This window comes from Nuphar pumila, chromosome 15, assembly GCF_984573655.1.
Source record: "Nuphar pumila chromosome 15, dmNupPumi1.hap1.1, whole genome shotgun sequence".
NCBI lineage: Eukaryota > Viridiplantae > Streptophyta > Magnoliopsida > Nymphaeales > Nymphaeaceae > Nuphar > Nuphar pumila.
Genome location: NC_143263.1, coordinates 17,102,361 through 17,118,370, shown reverse-complemented (window position 1 = coordinate 17,118,370; position 16,010 = coordinate 17,102,361). Strand labels below are relative to the sequence as shown.

At 37.9% G+C, this 16,010-nt stretch overlaps 1 protein-coding gene across 1 annotated transcript in view; it reads right to left on the bottom strand.

Moving 5' to 3' along the window:
* The window catches only part of LOC149814650 (zinc ion binding protein), a 165,112-nt gene that overhangs the window by 9,692 nt on the left and 139,410 nt on the right, over positions 1–16,010 (bottom strand). Inside the window, exon 20 of the mRNA XM_089990096.1 lies at positions 13,906–14,061. Coding sequence (XP_089846222.1) covers positions 13,906–14,061 — 156 coding nt within the window. The remainder of the gene's footprint in view (positions 1–13,905; positions 14,062–16,010) is intronic.

Genomic DNA, 16,010 nt, shown 5'->3' with positions numbered 1-16,010 from the left:
AGCTCCCAACATTCCTGTTTCCTTTAATAAGTCAAGAACATACTTCCGTTGAGACAAAACCATCCCTTCACGGCTCCTGAAAACTTCTATACCCAGAAAATACCTGAGTGCACCAAGGTCTTTTGTAACAAAGTGTTTTTGAAGATGAGCCTTTGTGGCTTCAATAGCTTTCACATCATCGCCTGTAAGAATGATGTCATCCACATATACCACCATAACAACTATGCCAGAGCTAGTTTTCTTTATAAATAGTGTATGATCTGCTGCTGACTTATTAAAGCCAAAACGTGACATCACTTCAAACAACTTTTGAAACCATGCACGGGGACTTTGTTTCAAGCCATAAATCGCCTTTTTCAATCTACACACCTTCTGACACTCCCCCTCAACCTCGAATCCTGGAGGTTGTTGCATGTAAACAGTCTCAGATAAGTCCCCATATAGAAATGCATTTTCACATCTAATTGGTACAAGCTCCAACCATGCTGAACAACTACTGAGAGAACAAGACGAATGATACCCATCCGTGCAACAGGAGAAAAAGTTTCAAAGAAATCAATACCATATGTCTGAGTATACCCTTTGGCTACTAATCTGGCCTTGTACCGTTCAATTGAACCATCAGATTTGTACTTTATAGTATATACCCATTTACATCCAACAATGTCAGCATCTGCTGGGGAATCAACTAGATCCCATGTATGCAGAGATATTAAGGCATTCATTTCTTCTTGCATAGCCAACTTCCAGCGAGTATCAAGCTCTGCCTGCTGATAGTTCAGAGGAATAGTTTCAGCAGATAAAGCTGAAATAAGAGATTTCATCTGATTTCCAATTCTGGCTTCGGAGACAAAATGAGATATGGGGTATAAGGTACATTGTCGTGTCCCCTTTCGTAGAGCAATCGACCTGTTATCATCATCATGAAGATCACTATTGTCAGTAGAACTTACCTCAAGGGAAGAAGAAGATGAAGGCACTTGCGGAGGTGGATCTCTACGCACATATACCAATGGAGGATTATGAAATCTGGAAGAGGATGAAGTTTGGTTCGGGAATGAGGGCACGGATTCCAAAGGAAAAGGAGGTATAGGTAATGGACAAGACTCAGCTGGATCAACCTGCAGCGGGGAACCGATACTAGAGTAATATGGAGTGGATTCCAAGAAAGAGACATCCGCACTGACATACTCTCGGCGAGAAGTAGGATTATAACATCGATATCCCTTTTGATTTTTGGGATAACCTATAAATATGCATTTTGTAGCTTGAGCAACTAATTTATCACGGTCAGGGCCAAGTTTGTGTACAAAACAAACACATCCAAATACTTTGGGCGAGAGGGAGAAGAGGGGGGTATTGGGGTTTAGGATATGAATTGGGATTTGATCACCCATAGAAGAGGAAGGCATGCGGTTGATCAGATAGCAAGCAATTGTAATTGCATCTCCCCAGTATAACGCAGGAACATTGGATTGAATCATAATGGTCCTGACAACATCAAGTAGGTGACGATGTTTTCGCTCAGCCACCCCATTTTGTTGAGATGAATAGGCACAAGAAGTTTGGGGTTGGATGCCATTATCTTGGTAAAACTGTAACATACTTTTTGATTTAAACTCGAGAGCATTATCAGTGCGAACAATCTTGACACTAGATTCAAATTGAGTTTTTATTTCAAGAATTAAAGATTTGATAATACTTGGAACGTCAGATCGTTCCTTTATTAAAAACACCCATGACAACTTAGAGAAATCATCAACAATAACTAAATAGTATCGACACTGAGTCCTAGTAGGAATCTTACTAGGACCCCATACATCTGCATGAAGAAGTTCAAAGACTTTATTACTAGACTGACTCTGACTCGAAGGAAACGAACTTCGATGATGCTTGCCCAACTGACATGCTTCGCACTGAAATGATGTGGTGGAAGGAATCTGAGGAAAGACCGAACGGAGCTTTGACAATGAAGGATGACCAAGACGACGATGCCACTGAACAGGACTGAATGAATGTTCCACTGCAGCATGAACAGTACCCATTGGATGATGTAGGTAGTAAATTCCATTTTCTTCATAGCCTCCACCAATCTTCTTCCCCGTCAGCAAATCCTGAAAATGACAACCCATTGGATCAAATATTACTCTACAGTTTTGTTCTTTTACAAGGCAACTAACAGAGAGTAAACTTTGAGGAAATTTTGGAGCATGAAGAGCATTTTTCAACTGTAATGAGGAGGATATAGAAATATTTCCCTGACCAACAACCGGGGAAGTGCTCCCATCGGCTAATGAGACTCCAAGTTGAGCCTTAATATCCTTTAGATCTGAAAAAACAAGTGAATTTTCACACAAATGTCTGGATGCACCAGAATCAATAATCCACTTACTGTCAGTCGGATGAAGTAGATTTCCGGTTCAATAGGCAACACCAGCTACAGAAGAGGTAGAACTCAAAGGACGAAGAGCTATCAGCTCATCATATTCAGCATGACTGAGGGTGATACTACTGTCACTTGCAGAGATATTTTCCTGTGCCTTTGTTGCCTCGAGAGTAGTAACATTTGCTTTAGGAGCATATGACTTTGATGAAGAGGAGGTTGGTCAGCCATGCTTATCCCAGCAACGATCTTCTAAATGTCCAGATTTTCCACAGAATGTACATTGAAGCTTTCCTCTGCCTCCCACACCTCGTCCGCGACCTCGTCCTCTGAAGGTCTGAAGATTTTCACGCCCATAACCAGATGAGACAACTAAGGCAGATGACTGATTCACAGGCTGAGAATGTGGAAGAGATATCGCAAGTCTGCTCAGACGATTGTATGCCTTAGCAAGAGTAGGTACATCGGAACCAGTCAATATTTGGACTTTTGCAACAGAGAATTCTGAAGATAAACCTGTAAGAAACCGAGCAACCATAGTTTGTTCTTGATGATCCTTTTGTTTCGAACAACAGAGGGGTATGTGAGCATTAAGACTTTCAAACCCAGCTTTTACGGAGGCATAGTACTGGGCCAACGTTTGATCTCCCTGCTGTAAATTATATATTTCTTGTTCGACTTGTAGGATACGACTCACATTAGTCTCTTGTGAGTATGTATCTCGAAGATTGTCCCACATCTGTTTGGCTGTATTATAGTAAATTAAACCATCTGCAATATGAGGTTCGACACTATTCATAATCCATGACATAACTATGTCATTATCTTCATCCCAGGTAACATATTTCCCACCTTTTCAGTGGGTTCGTCTTCCAACAAGATATGTTTTCTACGATGTCCAGATACCGACATCATAAATGTTCTGGACCACTGGCATAGTTAGTTTCATTCAACCTTACAGACGAGCCGTACGAAAATGGATTGGCAAATGCCTTATATTCTCCAATATTTTCCAATTTTGAATCACATTTCGAAGTTTCAGCCATACTTCTGGTTAAAAAAAAACAGGACAACCTCCAATCAAAACAGGGAAAAAACCGTGTGTTACACTCACACACCAACTGATATTACAATCAGCAGTTGTTCACACACGAAAAAAAAACCCACGACAGTAGTGAGCAGCAACCCACAAACAGGAAAAAAAAAATTCAGCACGTCATTGAATCACGACTAACATAACTTCTGCATACGCAGAACCTATTTCATAACAGGGGCAGCTCCCCAGACATATACAGCTCGACCATCAGTCATTTTTCACTCACGAGCAACACCACTACGTGTTGGATTGCTGTTTCTAAAAAAAACAGGAAGTCACGCCAAAAATAAAGGTATCACGGCTGAAATAGAAGCACTAATCTCTTTCAAACATTCACTGCAGATTAGAAAGCAAAGATAGTAACCCACAGAAACTAATGTGGTTCAGTGCAAACTGTACCGATGTCCACGATATCAAGATCTCACAAAAAAAAAAAAAACAGGGCTCCCAACCATATACAGAATCACCAACAATCAAACTCCCAGCGTAGGAAGTCACGAGAATCCCGGCAGGAACTACCAACGAGGCAGTAGGTAGTCACGAGAATAACAACGAGGAGCTACGAAACCCACAACAAGCATCCACGACCAGCAGCATGCCCAGATTTGTCATCAGATCTTAAAAAAAATTTTTAAATCGCTGACCTGATTAGAAAAATTATTCATTGGATCGAAGTTTGATCACGATCAAGAAAGCCTCCACGATCGACTGTGCTTTGATCATACTCGATCACGCTCCCACGTCACAGTCGATCACGCTCCCACTATCTGCTGAAACTAAGGTGAGAGGCAGAAACTGTGATTCAACGAAGACAGACAACTGGTTGAGAGAAGGGGATCTCGATTGAAACAATCGACAATTAAAGCAGCCGATTTAAATTTCTGTTGATACAACCGTTGGATTTCTGCAACTCACTTTGAATGGCCAGGTACCCCAGGCTCTGATACCATGTAGAAGATGAACCGAGCCCTAGATAGAGAGAGAAGAGAAGAGAGAGAGAGAGAGAGGCGGCAGCACAAGAAACAGAGAACACAATTTGTTATTAGGGCCTCTCTCTATGTTAAATAGAGAGAGGCTTAAAAGCATAATTACAATAAAGCCCCATTATAAAATCAAAAATACAAATAGCATCTTAATATAAAATGACTTTACTTAAAACCACCTATTCTCAACACACACACACACACACACACACATATATATATATATATATATATATATATATATATATATATATATATTACATTTTTTGCCCCTGCCGCACCCCCGCACTCGGGTTTTTTGGAAGTGCCGAATCCCTGCACCCGCACCTGCACCCATGTGACACAGGTTTGCCCTGTGGAGTCGATGTTTCGAGCATTCTCGCCCCACATAGAATGCTTCTTGGAGTTGAGTGTGCTCGACCAAACTAAGTTGGTCGCCAAACGTGATCCTTCAGAGTGTCATTGTATACCACGATGTCATCCAAGTATACTACCACAAAGCGATCAAGTTAAGGATAGAAGATCTTGTTCATTAAGGTAGAGAAGGTGGTCGACGTGTTGGTTAGTCCAAAGGGCATAACCTCTCCTGGCTCTTACATCGTCCGGGCTCTCCCCCATGCTCCCCCAACGCAGGTCTACCATGCTTCGCGCTCGTGGCATTTTCGCCAGACGGTCTTTGCCAGTAGTGCCATCCTCCCCGCTGGCTTTATGGGTTGTCCCTCGCTGTTGCATTCCGTTAAGCTATGGGTTACTGGAACAAGTGTAGTTGAATGGGACAGCAGACGGGTTACACGTTCCACTGTGCCGAGATATGAGGTGCAAGTGGTGATGATCACCTCGGGGTATGTGCTAGCACCCTTGACAAGCACTCCAGAACCTGCTAACGCTCATGAAAACTCGGGTCGATCCTCCATTCATCTGATCAAAGATGTGGATAATGAGGCCACCTTCACGACCTTCTCCCTTTTGTCCTGTGTGGAAGGTAGGGCGGTACGCTTGCGTTGCTCAAACGCCCCTACTTTGCCCAGTGCTCATGATGCGCTACAGAACCTCCACCATGTCGGGGAACCAAGCAGGGCATAGCTAGCGGCATAGGAGCCGACTTGGCATTAGAGGCTCCTTATCATTGAAAAGTTATTGGTTATTTTTGTTAAAAACTAAAATCTTTAAACTTTTTCAAATTATTGTTGGATTTATTCTTATTAAATGTTTTATAAGGTTTATAAATTTTGTTTGATCTTGTGAAATGATATATGTGTATGCTTTTATGAGATCTAGTTTGAAACTTAGATTTTTAAACTTGTTTTATATATATGTATATGATCTAGTATTCTTAAGCATGTGTTATGGGCATTTAGATGCTTTATTCGAACACTTCATGGTTATAAATATTAAATCATGTTCGTATTTATTGTTATATTGAAATTTGTTTGTTTTTGAAAAATTATCAAATACTTTAAAATACTTTAAAATATTTATTTTAAAATGGTTTGGTGTGTCATTCACAAGTATGTTTTACGAGATTTTGCTTTGATGTATTATTATGTGAAACATAAAATATTTTATGAAGTATTAAAAAAAATCATGTGGTTAGGATCTTAGTGATCATGGATACTTTGTTATTTTTGAAATTTGAATAAATATTTTTTTATATTGATATAAGATCCTTATGCATAAGGTATTGAGCATGAATTCTTCTTATGGGAGTTATTCACTTTTATAAATGTTTTTAAAATAATTAAAAATAGTTACGTTATTGTTGGTCTTTCTTTTGTGGCCCTTGTGAGCATCCCTTGTGAATAATTATGCCAAGTATCATATGTTACTTTTCATATATATCTTGCATTAGAGTAATTTATTACTTGTATATATGCTTAAATATGTTCTTATCAGAGTTACCAAAAGCGCCGAGGTGTATGGGGAAGCACGCTTCCCCGATACGCGCTTCGGAAGCACGAAACATCGCGCTTCCGAAACGCATGGGGAAGCGTCCCCCTTTTTATGGGAAGCGCTCTTCCCCATCGCTTCCCCCACTTTTTCATTTTTTCGCTTCCCCCTCGCTTTCGGTTCGCTTCCTAGGTCGCTTCTGGTTCGTTTCCCAGGTCGCTTTCGAGACAATTCATAATTTTCTTCTAAGTGGTCCCCCGCTTCCTAAATTTTTTAAAGTGCCTTGCTTCCCGCTCCCGCTTCCCGTATCGCTTCCCGCTCCCGATTCCTCGACTGGTAACTCTGGTTCTTATACACATCTTATGTGATTCTTAATAACTTTTGTACAGGATATGTAGCTTTAAGTTATTAAGATTATTACAAATACATGAATTTTGAATTCTTTATGAGTATCCATGATTAGTTATACTTGTGTATGCTCTTGGTTTCCTATATGGTTCTTTGAGAATCTCTACATATGTTTTGACCCTCTTTAATGTTGTATGTCTTTGTTGTCTCATAGTAGACATGTTTGTATTGACCATGCATATGATTGCATCAATGACATCTTGTTGTGCATATGATTGCACTACATTCATTCTAAGGATTTATCTACCTTTATTGGATTTGATTTGAAATTTTGTTTTTTTAAATTGGTTCTTGTATACGAACTCACTTGATTTCTGTGAGTACGTATTGCCTTCTTATGACATTTGTTTTGTCCATCACAAATTTCATTTCTTTTTGGCCTTATTGTTATTGGATCAGAGTTTAGCCCTTAAGGTGAGTTATGTGTGCACCTCATGTATCTTATCAATGTAGATTCCCAAGGATTATGAGTGGCGTGCTGTATTTGTCTTAGGTCTGATTGATAGTTGATTGACCTCGAGATCTATGTTGAATTTTTTGAACCGGAGATGTTTGTTGGGGTGAGTTGTGTGTACCTTGTTTTTTGTCAGTTTAGATCAGAGTTACCGGAAGCGCCCCTACAGTAGGGGAAGCGTGCTTCCCCGATACGCGTTACGAAAACGTGAAATGTCACACTTCCGAAACAAGTGGGGAAGCGTCCCCTTTTTTGGAAAGCATGCTTCCCTCTTTTTTCCATTTTATTTAATTTTTTTTCTTCTTTTTTCGCTTCCACCTCGCTTCCTAGGTCGCTTCCGAGACAGTTCGTGATTCGCTTCTAAGTCGTCCCATGCTTCCCGCTTCCTAAAATTTTGAAAGTGCCTCGCTTCCCGCCCCGCTTCTTGTATCACTTCCCGCTCCCACTTCCTTGACCGACAACCATGGTTTAGATTGTTGGCTTATAGTTCGACTCTAAGTGACGGTTGTTTGATCTCTGGTTTATGAGTGTGTAGTATCACTCATTTGTTTATTTGGTCATTATTATTATGTTGGATGCTTATAATCATGTTTATCTGTTATAGTTATCTATTTTTGAAACCATAGTGTTTCGAAAGATTGTTAAAATTGATATCCTTATTCTTCTTAGTGACATTAGTTTGTTTTTATTACAAGCTTTCTTAGCTAGTGTGTTCTCTCCTATTATGCTTTTTATTTAAGTGTCATTTTATGTAAACAAGAGATGTTATTTTGTAGTGAATTATGTGTACCCATTGGTTATTCATACTTTTTGTGTGTTTGCATTATGCTCTTACTCTAGTAGCAGATACACTTGAATATTGAGGTTTATCTCTTATTTAAGTGTCATTTTATGTAGACAAGAGATGTTTTGTTAATGTAGTGAGTTACGTGCATCCATTGGTTATTCACACTTTTTGTGTGTTTGTTAAGATCATAAGTGGCATTGTGATTGTGATTGTGCTCTTGTTCTAGTAGCAGATACACACTTAAATTTTGAAGTCTGAAAGTCTAGTTAGGTGATTGCTTGTGGTGGTCGAATTATTGTTGAGATTTACAAAAAATATCATTTCTTGATATTCGTGGGATTTTTAAAATCTCTCCATGAAATTTTTAAACTTTTACTAGTTTTCTCCTTGTATGGAAAAATGTTTATTGATAAAATTTCATGCATTTCATTGATAACATATATATATATATATATATATATATATATATATATATATATATATATATATATATATATATATGCTTTAAAGATTGTTATTTGGTTCCTTGTACTTAAACCCATTCTAGGTTGTATAAGTGAATTCTAATGGGTTATGATTTATGAAATTGCTCTCATTCATTATTATGTGCGTTAAAAATATTGCATATATATATATATATATATATGTTTCGTATTTATTATCTTGTTCATATTGTTGTATGCATAAATTTAATTAACTTCTCTTTTCTTGAGGGTTCTTTTTTTTAAAGTGTTATGCTTTATATGCATGTTTTTAGTATAAATTGATGATTTGTTTTATTTAAAGTATTTTTCTAAAAATTTGGGATATTATTAATACATGATTGTTTATCTCTTCTTGATAATTTATATGTTCTTCAGTGATTAAATTTTTCTACGAAAAATATTTATGTTTTCTGGAAAACTATGTTGATTTTAGGTTTATACAACAACAAACAACAACAACTACGCCTTCATCCCAAAACAATTGGGGTCAGCGATATGAACCAAAAAAGAAATTCATTTTGGGTCTTCCACATGAATCCTTTTCCTCCAATCATTTCTATCCAACGCCATGTCCTCGGTGAGGTTCAAAGCATTCATATCCTTTCCTATCATCTCCATCCAAGTCTTCCTAGGCCTACCCCGACCTCTTTTAACTAATATATTTTCCCATTTCTCCAACCTTCTAACTGGAGCATCATTAGGCCTTCGCCGAATATGTCCAAACCACCGTAAACGATTCTCTCGCATCTTATTTTTAATGGGTGCAACACCTACCTTCTTACGTATCTCTTCGTTCCGAATCTTATCTTTTATTGTATTTCCACACATCCATCTAAGCATCCGCATCTCAGCTACACTCATTTTTTGAATATGATGTCTCTTGGCAGCCCAACATTCCGTACCATATAGTAAAGCGGGTCTAATAGTCGTCCTATAAAACTTTCCCTTCAACCGCAATGGCATTCTACGATCGCACAGCACTCCAGTAGCACTTTTCCATTTCATCCACCCAACCTTTATCCTATGATTTACATCTCCATCAATTTCTCCATACTTTTGAATGATGGATCCCAAATATTTGAAATAATCATTCACCGGTATATCTTGCTCACCAAGCTTCACTACACTCCCATCACTACTTCGTTGCTTACTAAACCGACATTCCATATATTCAGTCTTACTCTTACTCAACTTAAAACCTCTAGCTTCCAATGTCTGTCTCCATAATTCTAACTTAGCATTAACCCCAGCTCTAGACTCATCAATCAAAACAATATCATCAGCAAACAACATACACCACGGTACATTTTCTTGAATTGATCTCGTAAGCTCATCCATCACTATCGCAAATAGGAAAGGGCTTAAAGTAGATCCTTGATGTAACCCAACCGTTATCGGAAAATTGGTTGTCACCCCTCCACAAGTGCGGACATTGGTTACTACTCCTTAATACATATCTTTAATTATACTAATGTACTTGAGAGAAACACCTTTCTTCATCATTGTCCACCAGAGAACGTCCCTAGGTACTCTATCGTATGCCTTCTCTAAATCAATAAAAACCATATGCAAATCTTTGTTCCTCTCTCTATATCTTTCAATAAGTTGTCTAAGAAGATGTATAGCTTCCATAGTTGATCTTCCAGGCATAAAACCAAATTGATTCTCCGATATCATGACAACCTTCCTCAACCTAGACTCAATCACCCTCTCCCAAAGTTTCATAGTATGACTCATGAGTTTTATACCACGATAGTTTGTGCAATCTTGTATATCACCCTTATTCTTATATAAAGGCACCAAAGTACTCTTCCTCCACTCATTAGGCATCTTATTTGTTCGCCAAATCAAGTTAAAAAGATTTGTCAACCATTCTAAACCTTTCTCTCCCAAGCATTTCCAAGCCTCGATAGGTATACCATCTGGGCCAACTGCCCTTCTTGATTTCATTTTCTTCAAAGCCTCTGCAATTTCTTTCTTTTGAATCTTGCGCATGAAGTCACGATTTATCTCATGAAAAGGAATGAAGAAGTCTCCAAGATCTTGAGCATGACTATCATTAAATAGCTTATCAAAATAATCTTTCCATCTCTCCTTAATCTCCTCATCTTTGACTAAAACCCTTTGCGTTTCATCTTTGATACATCTAACCATACCCAAATCCTTCGATTTCCTATCTCTCATCTTTGCAAGCCTATAAATATCCTTCTCGCCTTCTTTGGTATCCAACTTGTCATAAACCTCCTTATATACCTTAGCCCTCGCGTTTCGAACAACTTTTTTAGCTTCCTTCTTTGCTATCATATACTTCTCCAAATTCTCATTATCACGACTCTTACTTAGATTTCTATAACACTCTCTTTTAACCTTAATAGCTAATTTGACATCCTCGTTCCACCATGATGTATCCTTACCTAGTGGTGCACCGCCTTTAGACTCACCCAATACCTCATTAGCTACTTTTCTCATACCACCCGCTATCTTATTCCACATTGATTCTGAATCCTCCTCGAGACACCAATCAACTTCCTTAACTACCTGCTCTACAAACATTCCTTGTTTAGCTCCTTTCAGTGCCCACCACTTAATTCTAGGATCTATCCTATGTCTATCCCTTTTGCGGCATTGTCTAATTCTAAGATCTAAAATTAAGACTCTATGTTGTGTAGCTATACTTTCTCCTGGTATAACCTTACAATCGATGCAACAACCCCTATCTCTCTTTCTAAGTAGGAAAAAATCTATCTGACTCGTATTAACCCCACTTTTAAATGTTACTAGGTGAGACTCCCTCTTCCTAAACCAAGTGTTTGCTAAGATCATATCATAGGACAAACAAAAATCTAAAATCCTTTCTCCACTTTCATTTCTTTCTCCTATACCATAGCCTCCATGGATATTCTCAAATCCATCCCTACTAATGCCTACATGTCCATTAAGGTCACTGCCGATGAAAAGCTTTTCTCCATAAGATGTCTCTTGTACTACTCCATCTAAATCTTCCCAAAATTGATGCTTAATGGAATCATCTAAACCTACTTGAGGTGCATAAACACTAATAATATTAATAATATCCGTACCTAATACTAATTTAATAAGTAAAATTCTATCACCCTTCCTACGGACCTCAACTACATTATCTATAAACTGACGACTCATAACAATCCCTACTCCATTCCTATTCCTATTTATTCCTGTATACCAAATCTTATATCCCCAAGGTTCTATCACTTTAGCTTTCTCACCTACCCATTTGGTCTCTTGAAGACATAAAATATCAATCTTTCTCCTACACATAACATCTACTAACTCTACCAACTTACCAGTTAAAGACCCTATGTTCCAAGTGGCTAACCTAATTTTATGGTCTTGGACTAACTTCTTTACCCCCACCCGTCCAACAAAGTGAGGGAACCCTTGCCTATTTGACACCACACCCGGGCGCCGGTGTGACGCGTCGCTTCTGGGCGACGACCTAGCAACCCTTGCACATTTATCACTGCCTCCGGGCCTAGAGAGTACAGCGCGTCGCTCAGTAGGGAACGCCCCAACGAAATTCTCATATTGGTTCATTTTCATAGGATATGACAAAGTTTTTATGCTGGCTGTCACAGGCCTACCGCAACCCTCCTCCTTTATCCGGGCTTGGGACCGGCAGTGTATAACTACACAGGCGGAGTTTTGATTTTAGGTTTATGATTGTCTAAAATTGATTTCATAAAAATTTCTCTTTGAGGTATGCTCTTCTTATCTTTCTTAATGACGGTCTAAAAATTATTGCCTTTTTGTTTGAAAAATTCTACTTTAGTGTTATTCTTGTTCAAAAAATATATATTTGTTTTGAAACTTCATAACTATTTGGTTAGAATACCTTCTTTTGTGTAGTTGGGACCTTTGTTATCTCTACATGTTCTTAGAGATGCGATGGATTGAGAAAGGAGTATCTTTGATGCATCATGAAGAAGGAAATAGTTGATGAAGGCATTTTGAGATGATCACCAATGAAGATATTTGAAGACTTGTATTTGCAAAATTCTTTGATATGTTATAAATATGAAGATTTTCATTGAAGACACTTGAAGACTTGGATCATTCCCATTGATTCTTTTTTGCATTTTCAAACTTTTGGCATATCACACCGTAAGTTTGAGGGGGAGCGTTAAGTTGTATATATATATAGGTAAATACTCATTAGGGGTATTTTGGTCATTTCAGTCCTTATAATAGGCACATTAGTACTTTTACTTTATTTTGTTCTTTTTTCCTTTTTTGTTTTTATAGAGAGACCAAATAGAGCTGGGTTCTTTTTGAACTAGTCAACATAGAGTTGACTAGTCAAATAGAGTTGTTGGAACAGTCCACCAGCTCTATTTGAGACTACCTCGTGTATAAATAGGGTAAACCCCCTTGTTCTGTAATACTTCTCTTAAGCATTCATGCTTAATAAAATATATATATTTTATATTGTGTTCCTCTTTTAAATTTTATTTTTTCGAATGCACTTAGTGCATGTGTAGTGTCTCTGTGCTCTTGTATTGTCCCTTAATTGGACCTGTGGACGTGCATGTGCACTTTATGTTTATGATCTTATAGCCCTTGTTTTGTATTTTTGCATATTTCATTACAACCAGACACCACAACTGAAAAGATGATACACCAGCTAACACATTGGGAAGAAACATAAATTCTGAGGTGGCAAATTCCTCTAGATATAACTTAACGGCTTTGAGTTCCACAGGATGTGGAATGGATTGGAATATGGCATCTAGGCTGAAAGCTTCACATATCAGCCAATTAAATTGTAATATCAAATCAATGTAATTATATATATATTTTACATAGAGAGAAAGATACATGCACATATATGTACATGTACCTATATATATATTTCTTATAATAGTTGTAGGGGTAGTTTAGTCATTTTGCACATTCATTTTTTGAATATGTTGTAATTATTTTTCTTTAATTCCTTTCCTTTTTATTCTTTATTTTCCTTTTATTTTGTAAAAGGTAGTGTACACCTTGGAGGGGCCCACCATCTAGTGGTTGGGCTCCTTCCAACGGTCACATTTGTGACCATTGGAGGGGCACCAACGACTAGAAGTGGAGCCCCTCCAAGGCATCCACCTCCTCTATAAAAAGGGGTATTCCCCCTATTGTATCTTCGTGGCTTTGGGTCAAAGCCCAAGTGATTTATAAAGTTTGTTATTCATTTTTGTCTTTGTGCATTTGTGATATTTTGTGAGTTGTGCTTTTGTGTACAAGTGCTCTAAGTGTTCTTATTGTGCATGTGTGCATGTATTTGTTATCAAAAATATTGGGGTCTTGATCATAGTATCTTATTGAAGATACTTTTACAATATCAGCCAAGGGAATAGACACATAATTTGAACAAATAGGGACAAAGTGTAAAGACCAATACCCCACATTCTTCATCACGATCAATGACAGCGTATCTTTGAGTAAGGGCACTAATATCGCTTCTTATATTATCAGCTCCATGTGTTGCATCATTCATCTCCTGCTTCAACATCTCAATTTGCTTGTTGTAATCCTCTAGTGATGAACAGATTGCCTCCTGCAAGAAACAAGATTTAACACTTCAGGTACCAAAAATTTTGTATATGTACATGCATATGTGCATTCATACATCATGCAAGATATAGCCAAAACAAACTATAGTTGCTATACAAAATGCACCAAATATCATAATCTATGTTTCCTGGTGACTCCTCCCAGCCAGAACTGTCCATCTCGGCATGTTGACAAGGATGCAGACATTAACATCCTACAACACCGCATAAAGCTCAACTTTAAGCTGATGGACTGCATATTTCAGGACCTTTACATTTCCAATGCCGACTCTTCTTTGTATTTTTAACTTTACGTCTTTCCTTTTGGTTTTTTTGACAGAAGCACACACTTTGTTACTGATTTGGTTTTGAAACCATATACCAATTTTTTCCATGAATAGTTAAAGTTACACAGACACGCTCGCAAAGAGCATAAAGACTTTGATGACATGGAAAATGTGCTTCATGTTTCAGATAAAGCATGTGGAAAGCAAGCCACTAATCATGCTTCTAATCCTCTGTTGTAAAATCTTGCATAACTGTGCTTCTAAAATGTTTTCCTGCCCACTTCCGGCTCTTGATTTCACATGGAATCCAAACATTCATGCTTACCTCATTAGCAACCTTGAGAGAAACAATGTTAAATACATAAAATTACACATCACATGAAAAACACATTCCTCGATTCCCTAGAAATAGAAAAGAATAAAAAGAAGAATGACCTCCAATGGACAAATGAGCATTGACACCTTACCCCTTTCAAACTCATGTTAAGATGAGTTATTTAAAAAAACAAACTAGAAATATTCACAAGAAAACAACTTATTTTTAAATTCACCAATAGTAAATCCTAGCCAGACTCATCATGAAACCAATATTTGTGACTCTTTCGCTTCTAGGTTAAGATTGCGTTTGACATTTCTTTCAATATATCACATTTTGCCCAATCAATATGTAATAAATTGAGTTCTTCCCATTGGGTTCTTCAGAAGTGTAGAGATAAAGTATCTGTATCTGCACCTTCCTTGGCTATAACATTAACCAGAAGGGATACTATTTATGACCTTTCATGTAAAAAACTTTGGGTAACTCATCATAGCACTTCATTTAGTTAGACGTGCTTTCGGTTTATCTTGTCATGTGACTTCCTTTAACATGTGCTTTTAGCTTTATTTCATGCTCTTCATCCGAGGTTCCTTCGTGTCACTTATTGAAATATCTTTCTGTTGTCACCTGATCACCTGGTTGTATTCCTATTATGTTTGTCACATTGTTCATGGTGCTAAGTGCTGCCTATCCAACTCATAAGCCAGTTATTCCATGCACCTACACAGAATATCGTTGCTGGCCTTTGAATTGTAAGATATGACCACAACTTTCTTTTATCTCCTAGGTACTTAATCAAGTCAACTAGGTGACTGCCTAATCAATCTAGGCATCAGTACGAATAGTCACCACATGTTTAGGAGACTGATTCCTAGTGTCATAGATACAGGTACAGGTACGTCCATTTGTCAAAGTAAAGAGATGATTTTCTACACATAGATACATACATATATATACATGTGTATTTCTGTGCGTAGATAGAGATAGAGAGAGAGTATGCAAAAGATGTATATGGGAAAGCATCCAGCACCAACACCTGAAGTACAAGCTTCGACATGGATACACTTGGCAGTCTGAAGTAGCTCACCTAGGGTCCCAAGGTGAACCGGATGAGATCACTTTCCTAGGCATCATCTAGGTTTTTCTTTGTTTATTTTTAATGTGTATGATTGGAAGGGGGAGATTAAACCTGGCCTATTAAGAAGCATCAGAATAGCGTCAGTAGGAGGAGAAGCTCTTCTTCATGTTTTTAGGTTCTTTTTAATCTTTACAGCAAAAAGAAAAGGGTGGGTCAGTAGTTGACGCCTAGGTGACAACTAAACCTTTTAAGAGCCATCACATCTAAGCC